At 35.8% G+C, this 15,963-nt stretch overlaps 1 protein-coding gene across 1 annotated transcript in view; it reads right to left on the bottom strand.

The window, feature by feature from the left end:
- LOC140690614 (putative N-acetylated-alpha-linked acidic dipeptidase) overlaps window positions 1–13,483 on the bottom strand; it is a 54,721-nt gene extending 41,238 nt beyond the window's left edge. Inside the window, exons 1-12 of the mRNA XM_072952486.1 lie at window positions 13,467–13,483; window positions 13,066–13,185; window positions 12,879–12,960; window positions 12,185–12,223; window positions 11,519–11,584; window positions 10,659–10,722; window positions 9,242–9,309; window positions 7,091–7,295; window positions 5,698–5,805; window positions 3,735–3,845; window positions 3,293–3,355; window positions 984–1,068 (exon numbers count right to left, since the gene is read on the bottom strand). Coding sequence (XP_072808587.1) covers window positions 7,248–7,295; window positions 9,242–9,309; window positions 10,659–10,722; window positions 11,519–11,584; window positions 12,185–12,193 — 255 coding nt within the window. The 5' untranslated portion in view covers window positions 12,194–12,223; window positions 12,879–12,960; window positions 13,066–13,185; window positions 13,467–13,483 and the 3' untranslated portion in view covers window positions 984–1,068; window positions 3,293–3,355; window positions 3,735–3,845; window positions 5,698–5,805; window positions 7,091–7,247. The remainder of the gene's footprint in view (window positions 1–983; window positions 1,069–3,292; window positions 3,356–3,734; window positions 3,846–5,697; window positions 5,806–7,090; window positions 7,296–9,241; window positions 9,310–10,658; window positions 10,723–11,518; window positions 11,585–12,184; window positions 12,224–12,878; window positions 12,961–13,065; window positions 13,186–13,466) is intronic.
- Between the last annotated feature and the right edge of the window lie 2,480 nt (window positions 13,484–15,963).

Genomic DNA, 15,963 nt, shown 5'->3' with positions numbered 1-15,963 from the left:
AAATGTAAAATACTACTTTTTTTATAGTGTTCTAACAGTTTTATCTTTTATTTTTTAACTGAGTTATAGTCCATTTACAATGTTGTGTCAATTTCTGGTGTACAGCACAATTTTTCAGTCCTTTATGAATATACGTATATTTGTTTTCATATTTTTTCACCATGAGCTACTACAAATTCTTGAATATATTTCCCTGTGCTATACAGTATAAGCTTGTTTATCTACTGTATATATACCTGTCAGTATTTACAAATCTTGAACTTCCAGTCTGTCCCTACTCACACCCCTCCCCCCTGTAAAATACTATTAAATCAACATATATTTTTGAAGAACTATGAAAAATGGGAAACTATAAGTTGTTTCTTTAAATTGGAGCAAAGAGAACTACTTTAACTGGGAAAATAGTTAAAATCTGGCAAGTTTTATGATTTCATGTTCACCCCTGACAGCTTTTCTTTCCTCCTTTCTCCTTCAATCTTTATTGGACCTTCTAAAGAATTAAATTACAAAAAAGAAAAAAAGAAAGAAAGAAAGAAAATTAAGAAACAGCTCTGCATCTAAAATAACCTCCTAACTGGAAAGATGGTATACTTTGTGAAAAATTTACAGCTGCCAACTTATGATCTATGTCTCTGTCCACACTGCCTTACTTGTTAGGGAGGGTCTTAAAAAAAAAGTAAAGAAAAATAGCAAATTATAATGGCTTTTTCATTTTAAATTCTTTTCTACGTGTCTAAAATCTGCTCTATCATGAGTTATTAAGATAAACATTATCAGCTATACTCTACTTTCCTATCATGCACATTGTGACTCTGAGAAGCAGGCACGCTCTAACTTACCATCTGCAGGTGGTGTACAGGTTAATGCAGTTCTTTTGACAATATATGGTTTTGTAGCCTAGTTGTCTAACTACTACATAATGGAAAAGATGTAGAACTACTGGTACCAGTGCCCTCGGTCTCTGTCATTTACCTTAAACATACCTGGAAAAGTAGATTCAAAAACTCATTGGCAAGAACATTTTTCACACTCCAGATCTGATATTCTTCTAGAGTTAAGATGGCCATTCTGAAAGAGAAACAATATTTAAGAATATCTTAAATCTTCATTTTCTTACATTATTTGAATTAAATTTGTTTTATTAAACTTGCAATGGTCATTTGTCTGAAAGAAAACTAATGATTTAATGTAGATGCTATGTATTCATCTGAAAGTAGGCCAGCAAGAGTAAGTTCAAAAGTAACCAAACTCTGAAGTAGTCAGTCATAATGTGGGCAATTTATCACCAAAAATCTTCCTCCAGTAAGACCTGGGAAATAACTCACAGTATCTTCTGGCTCAAGGTGAAGTTTACTAACAGAACCCACAAAAGGTTCTGGGTAGAGAAAAAGGACTATTTACTAACTTTGAAAGCATTTTCCAAACTCTTTGGATTATGCCCTTTGACCCTAACAATTTTCTAAGATCTTTAAAACATCTGGCAATATTATTAGACTTCTTAAGAGATTTAAAAAAACTAAATATAAATAATAAATGAGTATCTATATTAAGATTTCCTCAAAATAAAATTTAACATTACTTTCACAAGTTGAGTAAAGCAGTATTTTTTTTTTTTTGGTGTCAAAGTGTACCAAAAATTACATTTATATACAGCAGACAATATTCCTTGGCAGGCAAAAATATAACCAAATGCTTCTTACTTCATGTTTTGAACAATCACCTTAACAATCCTAGATGAATAATAATGTTCTTAGCTTTTATTACTTAATTATATTTTTATTATCTAATGATTTATTATTTAATGATATATAATAATATTTATTATTAATGATATTCATGTATTCATTCAATATATATTACCATTTATTATAAGGAAAGATTTTAAAGCACTGTGATGGTAATTATTGGCTTTCATGATGCAACTTCCATTGAAGTATATTAACACCAATGTAATGGTACAAAATAATGGGTAATATTGTCACCGTCTAGTCACCAGTGAATATGGGTAATAGGTTTGGTTGAAAGGTCCAAATTCTATTCTAAATGTTTACCATTTCATTTTTATGGTTACACGGAGATGGAGTAGCTAAATGATCTTTTTTTTTAATGTTCAAAAGTACAGCCATAAGAAGAAACTCGGTCTTATATAAAAATAGACAGCAATGATAACCTCCATACTTATCAAACACCCAGAAGAAAGGCGATGGAAATTGTATCTCTACATAAGGTATTTCCTAGTAGAAACTTTCCTGTGTTTCTGTTTTCATATATACCAAATAGAAATGGCTACCTTAGTTTTGGGCAGAAAAGTAAATGAAGACGGTTATCTGAATTGCCAAACAAAGATCAAGCCCTGAAAAATTCATTTCTATTATTTATTTCTATTGAGTGTCAGTTAATAAGACTATGATGATTTCTTCTTGATTTGTGATTGAAAAAAAGTTACTTATTTTTCTAAGCCTGCGTAAGGCCACTATGGTCTACGTCCTACCATCTACAACTTGGTACATGTCAACATTTGAATAGAAAGGGTCAAATTAACTCATATGTCTCACATATATGGATTATCTTCAGTTTCATAGGGATACATAGACATTAAGGCAAACCTATTATAATATCTTTAATAAATGTTGTGAAACTAAAAAAATTCAAGGCTTTATTCTTTGTAAAGTACATGCTTGTTTCTGCTATTATACACTTATTCTGGCTGCTATTAAAGAACTTAGGACAGACCCTCACCAATATTATTGAAAAAAAAATTTTAAAAACTATATACACCACCCAGATTGAGATAAAAAATAATTTCCATCATCCCAGATATTCTATGGTCCTTCTCAGTTAAATCACCCATCTCCAAAATCACTATTGTAACACTTATTAACATTAGTTCTGTCTCTGTTCTAGAACTTCATATAAATTAAATTGTACAATGTGTTCTTTTATTCTGTGGCTTCTTTTGCTCAATATAAGTTTTGTCTTACCATAATGTATTAAACTGGGAGAAGTAAAGATTATAAACTACAGATGGCAAGGGCTGTCTCTACTTAATTTTTACAAAATGCCTAGCTTATAAAATATAATGTTTTTATGTAAATAACACTTAATGGAGTTGTTTAAAGGTCGAATGGGCTTTCCTTAGGGACAACTTGGAGTTATTGTAACCACAGGTCCAAATAAGCATTTAGCAGGGATGATGTAGAAGAGATTCAAGTATGTATATGTAAGGTATGTATACCAATTCAGAATATAATGTATTTTTAGAAAAGAATAAATTAGTCTCTGCTAGACTCACCTTTGTGGTGTCATGTGCATTCTATGTGTCTTCTACAATGTTGGATAGATCCACAAGTAATTCCTTTAAAACCAGAAACCCAAATCAGTAGTTAGGAAAGAGAAGGTATCATTTTTATTAGCCAGTAGCTGAAGTATAAAATATTTTTTCGGTCAAGTTTTATTTTTTTAATTCCAGAAATAGATTGCTTGTTTGCCTTAAAAATTTATGACAATTTTCCAGTAGTTTCTTTTTTTTTTTACATAATACATTCAGTTTATTAAATTTTCTAAGGCAAATTCTCTTCCCAATTTTGCATCTTTGGCTATGAATATTTTGAGTAGCATAATATAGAACCTAGAAGTAGTAAGAAATCTTTTTCTTAACCTCTTTTAAAAAATTCTTCACTCTATGTTCCTGTTGGAAGTTTACATGCAAGAAGATGTATACAATCAGACTTTACCAGGGTATCATCGGTGCAGTTGTCCTTCCAGACCTCTGTGCAACCACGTGTCTCTCAGTTCAACCCTAGAAAGAACTCCATCACCGTCAACATCAAATACCTTGAAGCAAACTAAAGAAAAGAAACTCTTATGGAGGAAAATTACTTTTATATTCTGAAGTATAATACATTTTATTACAAGCTGCCCTAGTGAAATTACTTAGTTCCTCAAACAACTACATTCTGTATTAAGTTCTTATTTGGAGGAGATTGTGTCATTAAAGTCCTTTGAACTTGTAGGAATTCCTGTACACTTCACAAGTCTCTCTCCTTATATCATTAGCCAGCTGTGAGAACTCTATCCTTCACCTAAATCTAAAGTTAAATTTCTTGCAAACTGAAAAAGAAGGGCCAAGTTACTATAGAATATCTCACAGATTTTGAGAAGGTAATTCAAGCTTTTAAATTAATTTCTAATATTTATAACTGATCACTTCAGAGTTGATTCTTACAATGCTGAAAATATTCCATCTACATTAAGAATCAACAAAAAGCTGCTACAGTCAGCTCCCCGTATCCATTGGTTCTGCATTCACAGGTATAAACAATAGATCAAAAAATATATATATATAAATTTTCCCAGAAAGTTCTCAAAAGCAAAACTTGAATTTGCTATGCACTGACAACTATTCACATATCATTTACATTGTACTTACAAATAATTACATTGTATTAGGTATTACAAGTAACCTAGAGATGATTTAAAGTATACAAGAGGATGTGCATAGATTATATGCAAATACTATGCCATTTTACATAAGGACATGAGCATCCATGGATTTGGTATCTGAGGGGGTCTCAGAACCAATCCTCAGCAGATAATGAGAGATGACTGTATAAAGATTTTGCCTCTCCAATGTAATTAATGTGCACCCAATATTTTTGCCTAAGAACAATTTCAGATCTTCAATGAAGTTTATATACAACAAGCTAAAAATCCAAAATATCAGCACTTTGCTAATTAACATCAATATCAGCAAAATTGCTAGTTAGTCTAGTTGGTTAACTTCCACTAGTCCACTGGCAAAAAAATAAATTAAAAAAAAATTTAAGACAACAATTAACCTCAATTGAGAAACAAAGACTTCAGCCTCTTTAATACCAGAACTTTAATGTGAACAAATAATCTATCACAAAGCCAGGTTAGAGTAATGGTATACTATCAGGGAAGATAAAAGAAATCTAAATTTTTAAGATTAAATAATTATCTACTTCACACACCCATGTAATATTTATGCTATTAAATTAACTAAGTGCATCACAGTACAACATTACTAAAGAATATTGAACTATTAAGTATCATACCCAAAATATGCAGTATTTGTGAAGCTGTATTTTAGAAAGATGCAGAGATAATTACCCTAGTGAATATGTAAGAATTAGGTTCCAATTAAATGTAAACTGCTGCATTTTCCTAAACAAATATGGTTAAGATTTAGGAATGTAATATGCTTATAAATTATGCCATAATATTTTAGCTAGGTATAAAAGATAAATTTAGTAATTAATAAAATTTTTTTATCATAAATTTAATTTTGCTAATAAAATATCAATATACACAGTGATAGAAAATAAGTTGGAATTCAAGTTAAGCAAGACAAATTTTCTATATAGACTACCAGAAAATATTTTCTATATGCTTAACATTTTCAAACACATCATGATTGATGTAGTTCATTTATCATGAACTGTACATTTATCTGGAAAATCAACCATTATTAATAACAAAGATCTTAAATTACTCTACAGTAAAAAAGAATAGATGACTGAACATTTACACTGACCTCAGTAAAACCTCAGCAAGAGATTGCTATTTGCAAAAGGGATGAAAATTCAAGCCTTAATCAGATGATTTTTTACATGAATGGATGCTATTTTTTTTCTCTGTATAGCTTCTAAATTTTGTGATGTTTAACACACTTACATTTCTGTCTTTCAGCCAGAGGTCCTCTGCAACAAGCTGTTAGCCCACAGGATATCTCCTTAAAATCTATGTGGCTGTCATGATTTTCACCAAAAGCATTAAATAAACCTGTAAAATAGGAAGACAGACAGAATAAATCACAGCCAACAAACTTCCTGTTAATAATGACATGATTATGAAAGGAGGCATGACTCGCATAAACTGATTTAGTTTTTAAAAGTTATCAGTATTTTCCACTGTCTTAGGAAGTTTATTTTTTCCCCCTGGCATAATTATAACCAAAATTTAACCTCCTAGAAGAAAATACTATCATTTAGTGTTTGGTTTTGTCTGCATACCTATCTTTAACTTATATTAATTCCAAAAGTCAAAAGTGATTGTAGAATGTAAAAAATAAAAATGTATTTTAAAAATTTAACTGGAAAAAAGTCAGAGACCACAATTATCCTAATTTGGAAAGACTAAGAAGAAAAAGGAAAAAGGAAGAAGAAAAGTTGAACTCTATCAAAGATATACTGTGTTGTTATTAATGAGCTTCATACAGCTCCTTCATGAAGCAAAGAAAACTAACACACTATATTATAAGAGACAGAAATTCTGTACTGCAGTCTTCATTGTACCACTTAATCTGTATAACTAAATATATTAAATTTCAGAAATAAAGGGCAATTTATAATCTAATCCTGTGGTTTTTAAACTTTTCATAAAAAATAAATGGAATCATTTTATTTTCAAATGAAATGATTTCTCAATCTCTAATTATAAAAAGGTAAAAACATAACTGCACTGCTGAAGTGGAAACCCTGTCTGTTCTAGCTCCCCTAACAAATAAATATTTCTAAAACACACTAGAAACCTGAAGAATACAGACTATTTCAAGAATCTAATTCTGTGCCCTCAAAGAGCAGAAAACTGAAGCTAAGAAGTAGTTAAGTGACTTGCTAAAAATAAGAAATTTTTTTAAAAAGGTCTGAATCAGAAGAAAAACCCAAGCTTTCAGATTTCAAATACAGTTTTTGTGATTATCACCCACAACTGCTCCTTGTAAACCTCATTTAAAATAAATAAATAAATATATATATAGTAGTGAAAAGTTTAGAGCTAAGTGGGGACCTTAGAGATGGTCTAGTGGTTTCTTAATTTTTTAAGGGTGGGGGAAGGATACAGCAGTGGAACCTTTTTCTATATAAAAGAAATACAATAGACACTCCTCAGCTGAGGAAGAGGTGGGGTCATGTGTGGAAGCTAGAGCTTTTCCTATTCAGTGTCCACCACCCTGACCCTGCACCAGATGCTGAGTCACCGCACTGGAGCACACTTTCATAATGATTGTCTTGGTCAAACTGATTTTATATATGAGAATATTCAAGTGCAGAAAGGTAAACCGAATTACACAAGGCTCCAAAGGTGGAACAAGGCTCACGTGTTTAGCAAAGAACATTTGTAGAAAATAGAAGGATTCCCACCTTCACTCAGAGATGGACGAATTGGTGGTGAAGCCAATGGGCCAAATGTCTCTAAATCAAATCATCCAGTTCGGGATTGAGCCCTCAGCAACCAATAGCATTTCTCCAGATGAATGATGTCTGATTCTTCCACTGACAATCAAATCAAACAAGATTATAAAATCTCACTCTTCTCTTCTGGACAATTAATTAGTTCATCCTGATAATGTAACTTCTAAATATACATTTTAATTTCCCAGTTAAACTGTTAAAATCTATCTAAAACAAAAACTCTGAAAAACAAATATATTGTATCTTAAGTGGCATGAAAATTAAATTCAAATTAACATAAAAGAGGCTTTAAAATGGGAAAAAAATTTGCAATTTCCCATTAAGCAGGCTGTTTAATTCCAACATGTAAAATAATAAACTAAGATACTTATTTTTTGCTTCCCACACTTTTATCTGTATTCGCTTTGGTGATTTTAATCTCTGTCTTGGATTTGAAAATTCTTGATCATAGTCTCTCCTGGCTACACAGGTAACACACTAATAGCAGAAACTATGTTTGATTTATCCTGTCACTATGGTAACCACTTACACATTTAATACTTATTAAATAAATGTACAAAGGGGATAGACCTAAGCTTCTCCTTCTTGGCCCTAAAATTCTTACTACAGCTCCTATAAAGGCAGGAGCCTCCTCTGTAGGACAGAGAGTAAATGTATCTCCTGAGAAGGATTCCCCAACAAGGGCTGTCTTTTCAGCGTGCTTTTAGATGTTTTTATGGGACATTTCAATAAAAGGATCAAGGACCTAAGCTTCCCAGTATGGTGGGAGTTGTGATGGGCATGGGAGGATGCTCACTTGGGAGGATGAGATGTTAAAGACACTAACAGTGAAAAGGACAGGGCAAGATGAAGGGCGATTTGGAAACAGGACCACAGAGATGTGACATCTACTTCCCACTGTCATCTAAGTGATACCTACTTGAAAGAAACATTTCTACAGTTAAATTCTATAATGGGGGTTATTTAAATGAAGCACACATATACTCAATGAGTAGATCACATAATTTTTAGAGATTCAGAGTGCAGTAGCATTTTCAGAGTACTTTCTACATCAATAACTAGTATTTATAAATTCCTGTGTGCTAAATAAGTATGTGGAATTATTTCCATTTTGCTTTTAGACTTACTACAGTTTAACGTATTCATTGCACTGATACAGAGTAATTTTTCTAATGAATAAAAATGATAATGTACAACCTTGTTAAAGATTCTTTAATTTCACCATCACCAGATTTATGAACATTTAGGCCTATGTGTCAGGCCCCGTTTCATACCAGCTTTTTCACCAACACCTTACATTGAGGTTATGTTGCATTACCCAGAGGTCAGGAAATGTTCTTTCACACATCCACATCTTTATTAGGTCCTGTGTCCTCCGAGGAGAAACATTCTCCCCACTTTCACATCCTTCCATTTTACATCTTAACAACTAATCCTTCTCTAAACACCTTCTAATGCTTTCCAAACTCACCAGCTACCCCAGGATTTTAACTTCTCTCTTCTGCCACTGTCCTCCACTGTATATAGTATCCAATATTCAAGTGAAGTATGAGTCCTCATTTATAGGTCTGTGGCCTCTCTAGATTACAAAGTATTTGGATTCAGTAGCCTTGTCCTTTTATCACTGTTGCTGCTAGAGTTCCTTTCATAGGACCTGATACATAGTAACCACACAATAAATACTTCCTGAATGAATGAATGAATAGCCAAGGCAATCTTCACAGCCAAGGCTTCCCCAACCCAGCTCAGTATTCTTTCTGTTATATCAAAGAGACTCTGCCCCATGAAACAATAGACCCTGCACATTTTAACAAATGTATACAATTATTAGGAACTATTATTAGAACAGAGACTAGCACTACTGTTCTCACAGTTATGTCACATAAGTAGTGTATTAAAGCTCGTTCTGATTTCTTGTTTATACAAATCAGCTGTCTGTCACCAGTTTAAATATTAGTAATTTAGAAAACAAAAGTTATTGATTTATCTACTCATCAGAAATCATTAAGACAGATCTATTTACATACCTCTTTTGTCAGTTTATATACCAACTGGAAAAGAAGGGGTGTACAGTCAACTCTGAGAGTATAATTGCCTGCAAAATAAATAAGAAAGAATTTTAATACCTCCAAATGGACTACAAACCTGTATTTAATTCTAACTTTATTTTCTAATTATAAACAATATATAACAGATTTCAAATTGAAGGCATCATTCCTGGAGAATTAAAAATAGGGTGGACCCTACAGATTATCATATTCAGTGAAGTATGTCAGACAGAGAAAGGCAAATATCAAATTCTATCACTTATATGTGGAATGTAAACAAACAAAAAAAGATACAAATGAACTTATTTACAAACCAGAAATAGACTCATGATATAGAAAAGAAACTATGGTTACCCAAGGGGAAAGGGGGAAGGGAAGAGATATGTTAGGAGTTCAGGGTTAACAGATATACACTATTATATATGAAACAGATAACCAACAAGGACCTACTGTATAGCACAGGGAATTATATTCAGTATCTTATAATAACCTATAATGGAAAAGAATCTAAAAACTATGTATATGTATATGTATATGTATATGTATATGTATATGTATACAACTGAGTAACTTTGCTGTACACCTGAAACTAATATTACAAATCAAATGTACTTCAGTAAAAAGAAATAAATAAAATTTTAGAATAGACAGATAGGTAGGGAGATAAATAGACAGACAGGCAGACAGTCTGGCTAAAACTAAAACACAAGGTGGAAATAACTCTTCAGGAGCCAGAGAGGCTGCAGCACACACTCAGGATAGGAGACTGCAGAGGCAGACTCTGCTGCTAAGGCTGCAGCTCCTGCAGTAACAGTAAGGGTCATTGCTCATTATGGCAGCAGTACCTAGGGGTCTTTGGCAAAGGAAGTGGTAAGGCGATAATGTTCATGTTTTTATTCATTCATTCAATTCAATATCAAGACTTTAGGCTAGAGCATGTCAGTAACTAACATGTGTCCTCTGACACTTACCTAGAAATAACCATAATATGATGAAAGCCTACAGATGCACATGCCACATGTCAGGGTCAAAAGGAAGTCTGTAGTGGGTGCTTATTTCAGAGTTGTTCCAATACATACAGGAACGATTTCTGTATGAAATATTTTAGCCCAACTTTTAAAAATAGCTCCACAGGAAGAATGTCAAAAGTACTAAAGTTTTAAGTAGTAATCCAAGATAGGCAAATGGTAAATATACTAAAGAACTTAGGATCAATAGCTTAGTTATGAATCATATTGATTCATTTGAATCATAATAATGTTCTCTAGGGTAAAATGGAGAAATGGAGGTATTATTGAGGCATCTCATAGAAAGAGGATAATCCTAGTTAATGAGTTGGAGTTGATAGACTTAAATACTGGTATACTATTTAATGACAATCTGAAATAAAATTTACCTTCTGTGTATGAGTCTGCATTGATATATGCAACCTCTCTCTCCTGGAGTGTTTTCACATTCTCCTGTAGTTGAAGCAAAGCAGTCACTTAACTCACAGTGTTTACAATTGTGGAAATACAAGCAAAACAAATTAATTCAGTAAAAGAGTGGTTTGCAGGTGCCATTATAAATCAAACACCTATGCTTTTGACCATAATTTTAAGAAAATACTATTAACTGGTTGATAATATTAATGCAATTAAAACAAGAAAGAAAAATATTAGTGATGCTGTAGCCACTGTTCATAGCAGCAGCAGGGAGACCCAGAGGAAAACTGCCCCTGATCCCCTGCACCATAATATGAAGGGGGAAGGCTCGAGATGCTCAGCGTCACCCTGGATCTACTGGAAGAGGACTGCTCAAAGTAAGGCCTGGAAATCTGTATTTTTAAAAGGTGTCCCTGGCAATCCTTACAGACATTAAAGTATGAGATCACTTGATGTTGGGGATCCAAGTAACTTTACCATATTAAAAGTGAGGAAGTTGGAAATTAGATTTATCAAGAATTTTTTGAAAGAGAAGATATTGATGAAAAAGAAAAATATAGGAGGGGAGGATAGAGAAAAAACTAGAGGGAGAGAAGAGTGGCTATTAGGACAAAGACAAGACATTTCTCACACATACATGCACACACGCACACACATTCTAGAAAAATACAGCAGAAGAAGACTAATGCCATCACACACATGGGAATATGCAGAGAGAACTCTTTTCTTCTCTCTGTTTCTCTCTCTCTCTCTAGCTTGCTACCTTATAAAAGCAGTTACAGTAAAAACATTTAAAGCTGTGAGTGGTCATCCCACAAATGAGAATTCTCACCTCTGCACTTGGCCACATGGGATAGATGACAGCTGATTCTGCTGCAGAGTTTCCATTATGACAGAGCTACAGTAGAAATAAAAAAGATTCCTTAACTATATGTAAAGGTAAATGTGCTGCTGAATATGATCAAGATAGTAGAAAATGGGAAACAATATTCAAATTGTCTTTTAACTCACATGAATTTAAATTAATGCAAGGCATATTATCTTGTATCTTGGATTTATTTTATCTGTATTTTAAGCTGCTTAAATTATAGAAAGACACATGTATTTCTATATACATGTATTCACAAGAAATTACACATTTCTAAAAGTAGATGACCTTAATGAATAAGATCTGATTCATCTAAATAAGTGTATTATGAAATGCATGTTCATAACACCAACATAATAATAAGACTTTGCCATATAAATGGAATCAAATGTGATACAAGTAACTGTGATTTTATTCCCATACTTATTTGATTCATATTATTATTTTAAAGTATGCAGAAATGAGTCAGAAGGAAAGCATTTTAAAAACCAGACACAATAATAAGAAAGATATGACATTCTTTAAATCAATTCTATAAAATTTGAACTCATAAATGATGAACAAATCAGAGGATAGTCACAGGAAAGTGCTTTTTGGTGCACCTGCCTTTAAAAAAATACACAAGCCTACCTTGAACATGTAAGAACTTAGAGTTACTGGACAGAGAGCCTAAGGGAAGAAGATGAGAGAAGGGGGTCTATGAGAGTCACTTTAAAATAAAGCATTAAGAGCCAGTGACAAATGAAAATTAATCATAATTGAATTAAAAATAAATCCTTGAAATTTTAGAGTAATTCAATTTACAAAATCATTGTACTATACTTCCCAACCAGGCACTTTTGTAAATGGTAAAATATACCTATGGTTACAATTTAGTGTGGAATCCATAAAGGAGAGACTATAATCAGAGTATAGTCATCTTAAAAGAGCATGTTGTTTTCCTGGATAGAAGAAATCCAAGGAAACTGTAAAAAATTGAAAATTAATGCCAAGGATCTAAATCAGATTTTCAATAAGCTAATTCACTTGTCAGAAGCAGCTTCCTAGGTTTGACTATTTTCTGAGCTTACAGATTTTACTTACTTATCACAAAACAAATATAAATAGAAACTAAAATATTTTAAAATTAATGAAAAAATTGGTTTGTGCTTAGTAATTAAGAGGTTGTTCTGTTTTGCCAAACTGATGTAAAAGCAAAACCAAACTCTATTTCTTAAATTTTCTTGTTTTTATCCAAATTAAAACAGTATCAGGTAATGGAACACATCTGTGATTACCCTGAAATACATGTTGACCAATAAGATACGTTTACTGTCTTAGTTACCTCAGTCCATTTGTGAAACCCAGAAGTCCAAATTTTTCTGCATCCCAGCTGGCAAAAATGGCAGTTCTTCTCGGTCTCCAGCCTGTAATCATTGTTAACATACATGGTTAGGTACACCTGCCTAAAAACTAAGGAAAATTCACTGAAGTCACTTTCTGTCATCACTTTTCAAGGAAACATTATTTACCTCTACTAATCAGTTTTCCAAAATTCTGGACAACTTCTTATAAATCAGCAGTTCCACTCGTTAGGTCAATACCTCCAAATACCCAGAAGTCCTGATGATCTCCCAGAATAACACATCTGTCTGGAAAGGAAGGCATTCAAAAGAATGACAACTTAGAATGTATTATAAAGAGCAGTAATTTATGTTTTTAAATTAAACTTCCTCCCGCTTGAGTTTCCTCCATAGAAAACCATCAAGGTAGTGTCTCCTTTTAGAATTTACCTTTTTTTCCCCACATTTAATTATATCACCTCAACCAGGAAAAAAATATTAAGAGTTGATTAAGATTTATCTTCTCTTACTCCTGTAATCTTTGTAAAAACAAAATGTTTTAAGACATTTTAAAAAATTCACCAACTCACCAAGTTTCACAGATCCTCAGGTAGTTCTGATTACATCGTAAATGCTTGTGATTTTCTTGATGTTATGAACATGCATTTTAACCTTCCTAGAATTTCACAAAGGGAACAAATTACTTTACATAGAGCATTATGTCTAACAGGTTCCTTCCAATGTTTTATTATAAGTCTCAGAATACAGAAAACTGTTTAATAGGATGATAAATTCCCATATGCCCACCACCTAAACTCAATCATTGTTAATACTGTTGAACTATTTGCAAGCGAGTTGCACAGATCATGACAGTTCTCTCCTATGTATTTAAGAATGCACCTTACGGTGAAATAAAAAAAAAAACAGTATTTTATATTTTTCCTCCCTCATAGCTCCATTGTTGGTATTTATTTAAACTTCAAAGTTATTACTCAACGTGAAAAACAATCTTGTTCTTAGCAATTTTTTTTAAAAAAATGTGTATTTGTCCATTTAGAGCTCAAATCAATTAAGGGATATAAGCCCCAGGTGCTTTTTTTGATAGTTTGACCAGGGAAAATTTCTGTTTCTGACTTTTCTCTTAAACTGTTACTGAAGCTACATGCTCTGTTTTCCTTGTGTCTGTATGTATCTGTTTATAAATCACATTTTTCATTGTGTACCTCTAGAGGGTATTAATACATGAGATAATAAAGTCTCCTATGTTAAAGGAACTCTGTTCTAATTGAGTTAAATAAACACGTTTTAAAAAATTCTTATAAAATAAAACAACTTCTAATACCTTAAGAGTTCTGAAATTTTAAAACAAGCTTCTTACATAACTTATAAAATACTTGCAGAATCCAAATTCACATTGCTAAGGCAAATCATTAACCAACAAGGCTCATTCAACCATTTTAGTTTAATAAAAAACAGCTATCTCCTCTCTGATTCATCAGTGTGAAGTTTCCCTTTCCCTCTACATTTCAAGCCAGTCAAACTAAAGTTCTGATCATGCCGTGCTGTTTCCCAGCCCTGCACAAGCTGTCCTCTGCAGCTGGCGTTTACTGCCTGTCTTGATTCCGTGGAAAACTTACTGTTTGTGTAAAATTAAGCTCAAAGAGCACATGTTCTGTGGTCATGCCTCCTTAACACCAGGGCTGTTCGGGGTTAGTAACAGTAAAGACTATGGTGGTAAGCGCACGGGGCCATGTAGCAGTTACGCGTTCACCACTGTGACCACTTAACCCACCCCCACAGAAGTGACCGGTGAACTTCATTCCTTTCCCCCTTCTCTCCTACTCCTTCCCTTAAGTTGACCTAGTATTTTGCATGCACAGTGTTTTGACAGTTATCTGAAACACTGTTTTAAGCCGTCAGTTGAAAAGGGAAGACAAAACGTTACACCTGGCCCGGACGAGGAGAGGGGTGGGGAGTGGCCCAGAGGAAGCCGAACGGGACGCGCGGCCTCGGATCACAACACAGCCCCGTTCCTTCCCGAGTTTCGCAGCCAGGAAAGAAGAGGCGTGGGGCCCGGACAGCATCGGGGCCTTCGTGGGAGGCCGAGGGAGGGACGGAGACCCGTGCAGGGTTGGGGAGGGGCCTGCAGGGACTCACCGTCTGTGCAGCGGCTCCTGACCCACAGCTGGGCGGGCGGCGGTGGCGGTTGAGGTGGCGGTACCGGCTGAAGGGGCTGAGGCGGCGGCTGCTGAGGTGCCGGCTGAGGGGGCCGAGGCGGCGGCGGCTGCGGTGCCGGCTGAGGGGGCTGAAGCGGCGGCGGCTGCGGTACCGGCTGACGGGGCTGAGGCGGCGGCTGCGGTTCCGGCTGAAGGGGCTGAAGCGGCGGCGGCTCCAGTGCCGGCTGAGGGGGCTGGGCGGGTGGCGGTGGCGGTAGAGGCTGCGGTGCCGGCTGAAGGGGCTGAGGCGGCTGTTCCGGCTGAGGGGGCCGAGGCGGCAGCAGTGGCGGTACCGGCTGAGGGGGCTGAGGCAGCGGTGGTGCCGGCTGAGGGGGCCGAGGCGGCGGCGGCTGCGGTACCGGCTGAGGCGGCTGTTCCGACTGAGGCGGCATCGGCGGCGGTACCGGCCGAAGGAGCTGAAGCGGCGGCGGCTGCGGTGCCGGCTGAAGGGGCTGAGGCGGTATCGGCGGCGGTACCGGCCGAAGGGGCTGAAGCGGCGGCGGCTCCAGTGCCGGCTGAGGGGGCTGGGCGGGCGGCGGTGACGGTTGAGGCTGCGGTGCCAGCTGAGGGGGCTGGGGCGGCATCGGTGGCGGTACCGGCTGAAGGGTCTGATGCGGCGGCGGCTGCGGTGCCGGGTGAGGGGGCTGACGGGGCTGAGGCATCAGCGGCGGCGGTACCGTCTGAGGCGGCTGTTCCGGCTAAGGGGGGCGATGCGGCGGCGGCTGCGGTGCCGGCTGAGGGGGCTGAGGCCTCGGCAGCGACTGCTGGAAAGACTTGTGGGACTCGAAGGCTTTCGCCACGTTTTCCAGGGTCGCCATGGCGGCCTCCCGCCCTGCGTGTACAGCCCCCGGAGTCGCCGGCCCGACCAGCG

Source organism: Vicugna pacos, chromosome 31 (genome assembly GCF_048564905.1).
Source record: "Vicugna pacos chromosome 31, VicPac4, whole genome shotgun sequence".
Classification (NCBI taxonomy): Eukaryota; Metazoa; Chordata; class Mammalia; order Artiodactyla; family Camelidae; genus Vicugna; species Vicugna pacos.
Note: the sequence above shows the minus strand (reverse complement) of the source record. Positions and strands in the feature narration are given on the sequence as shown.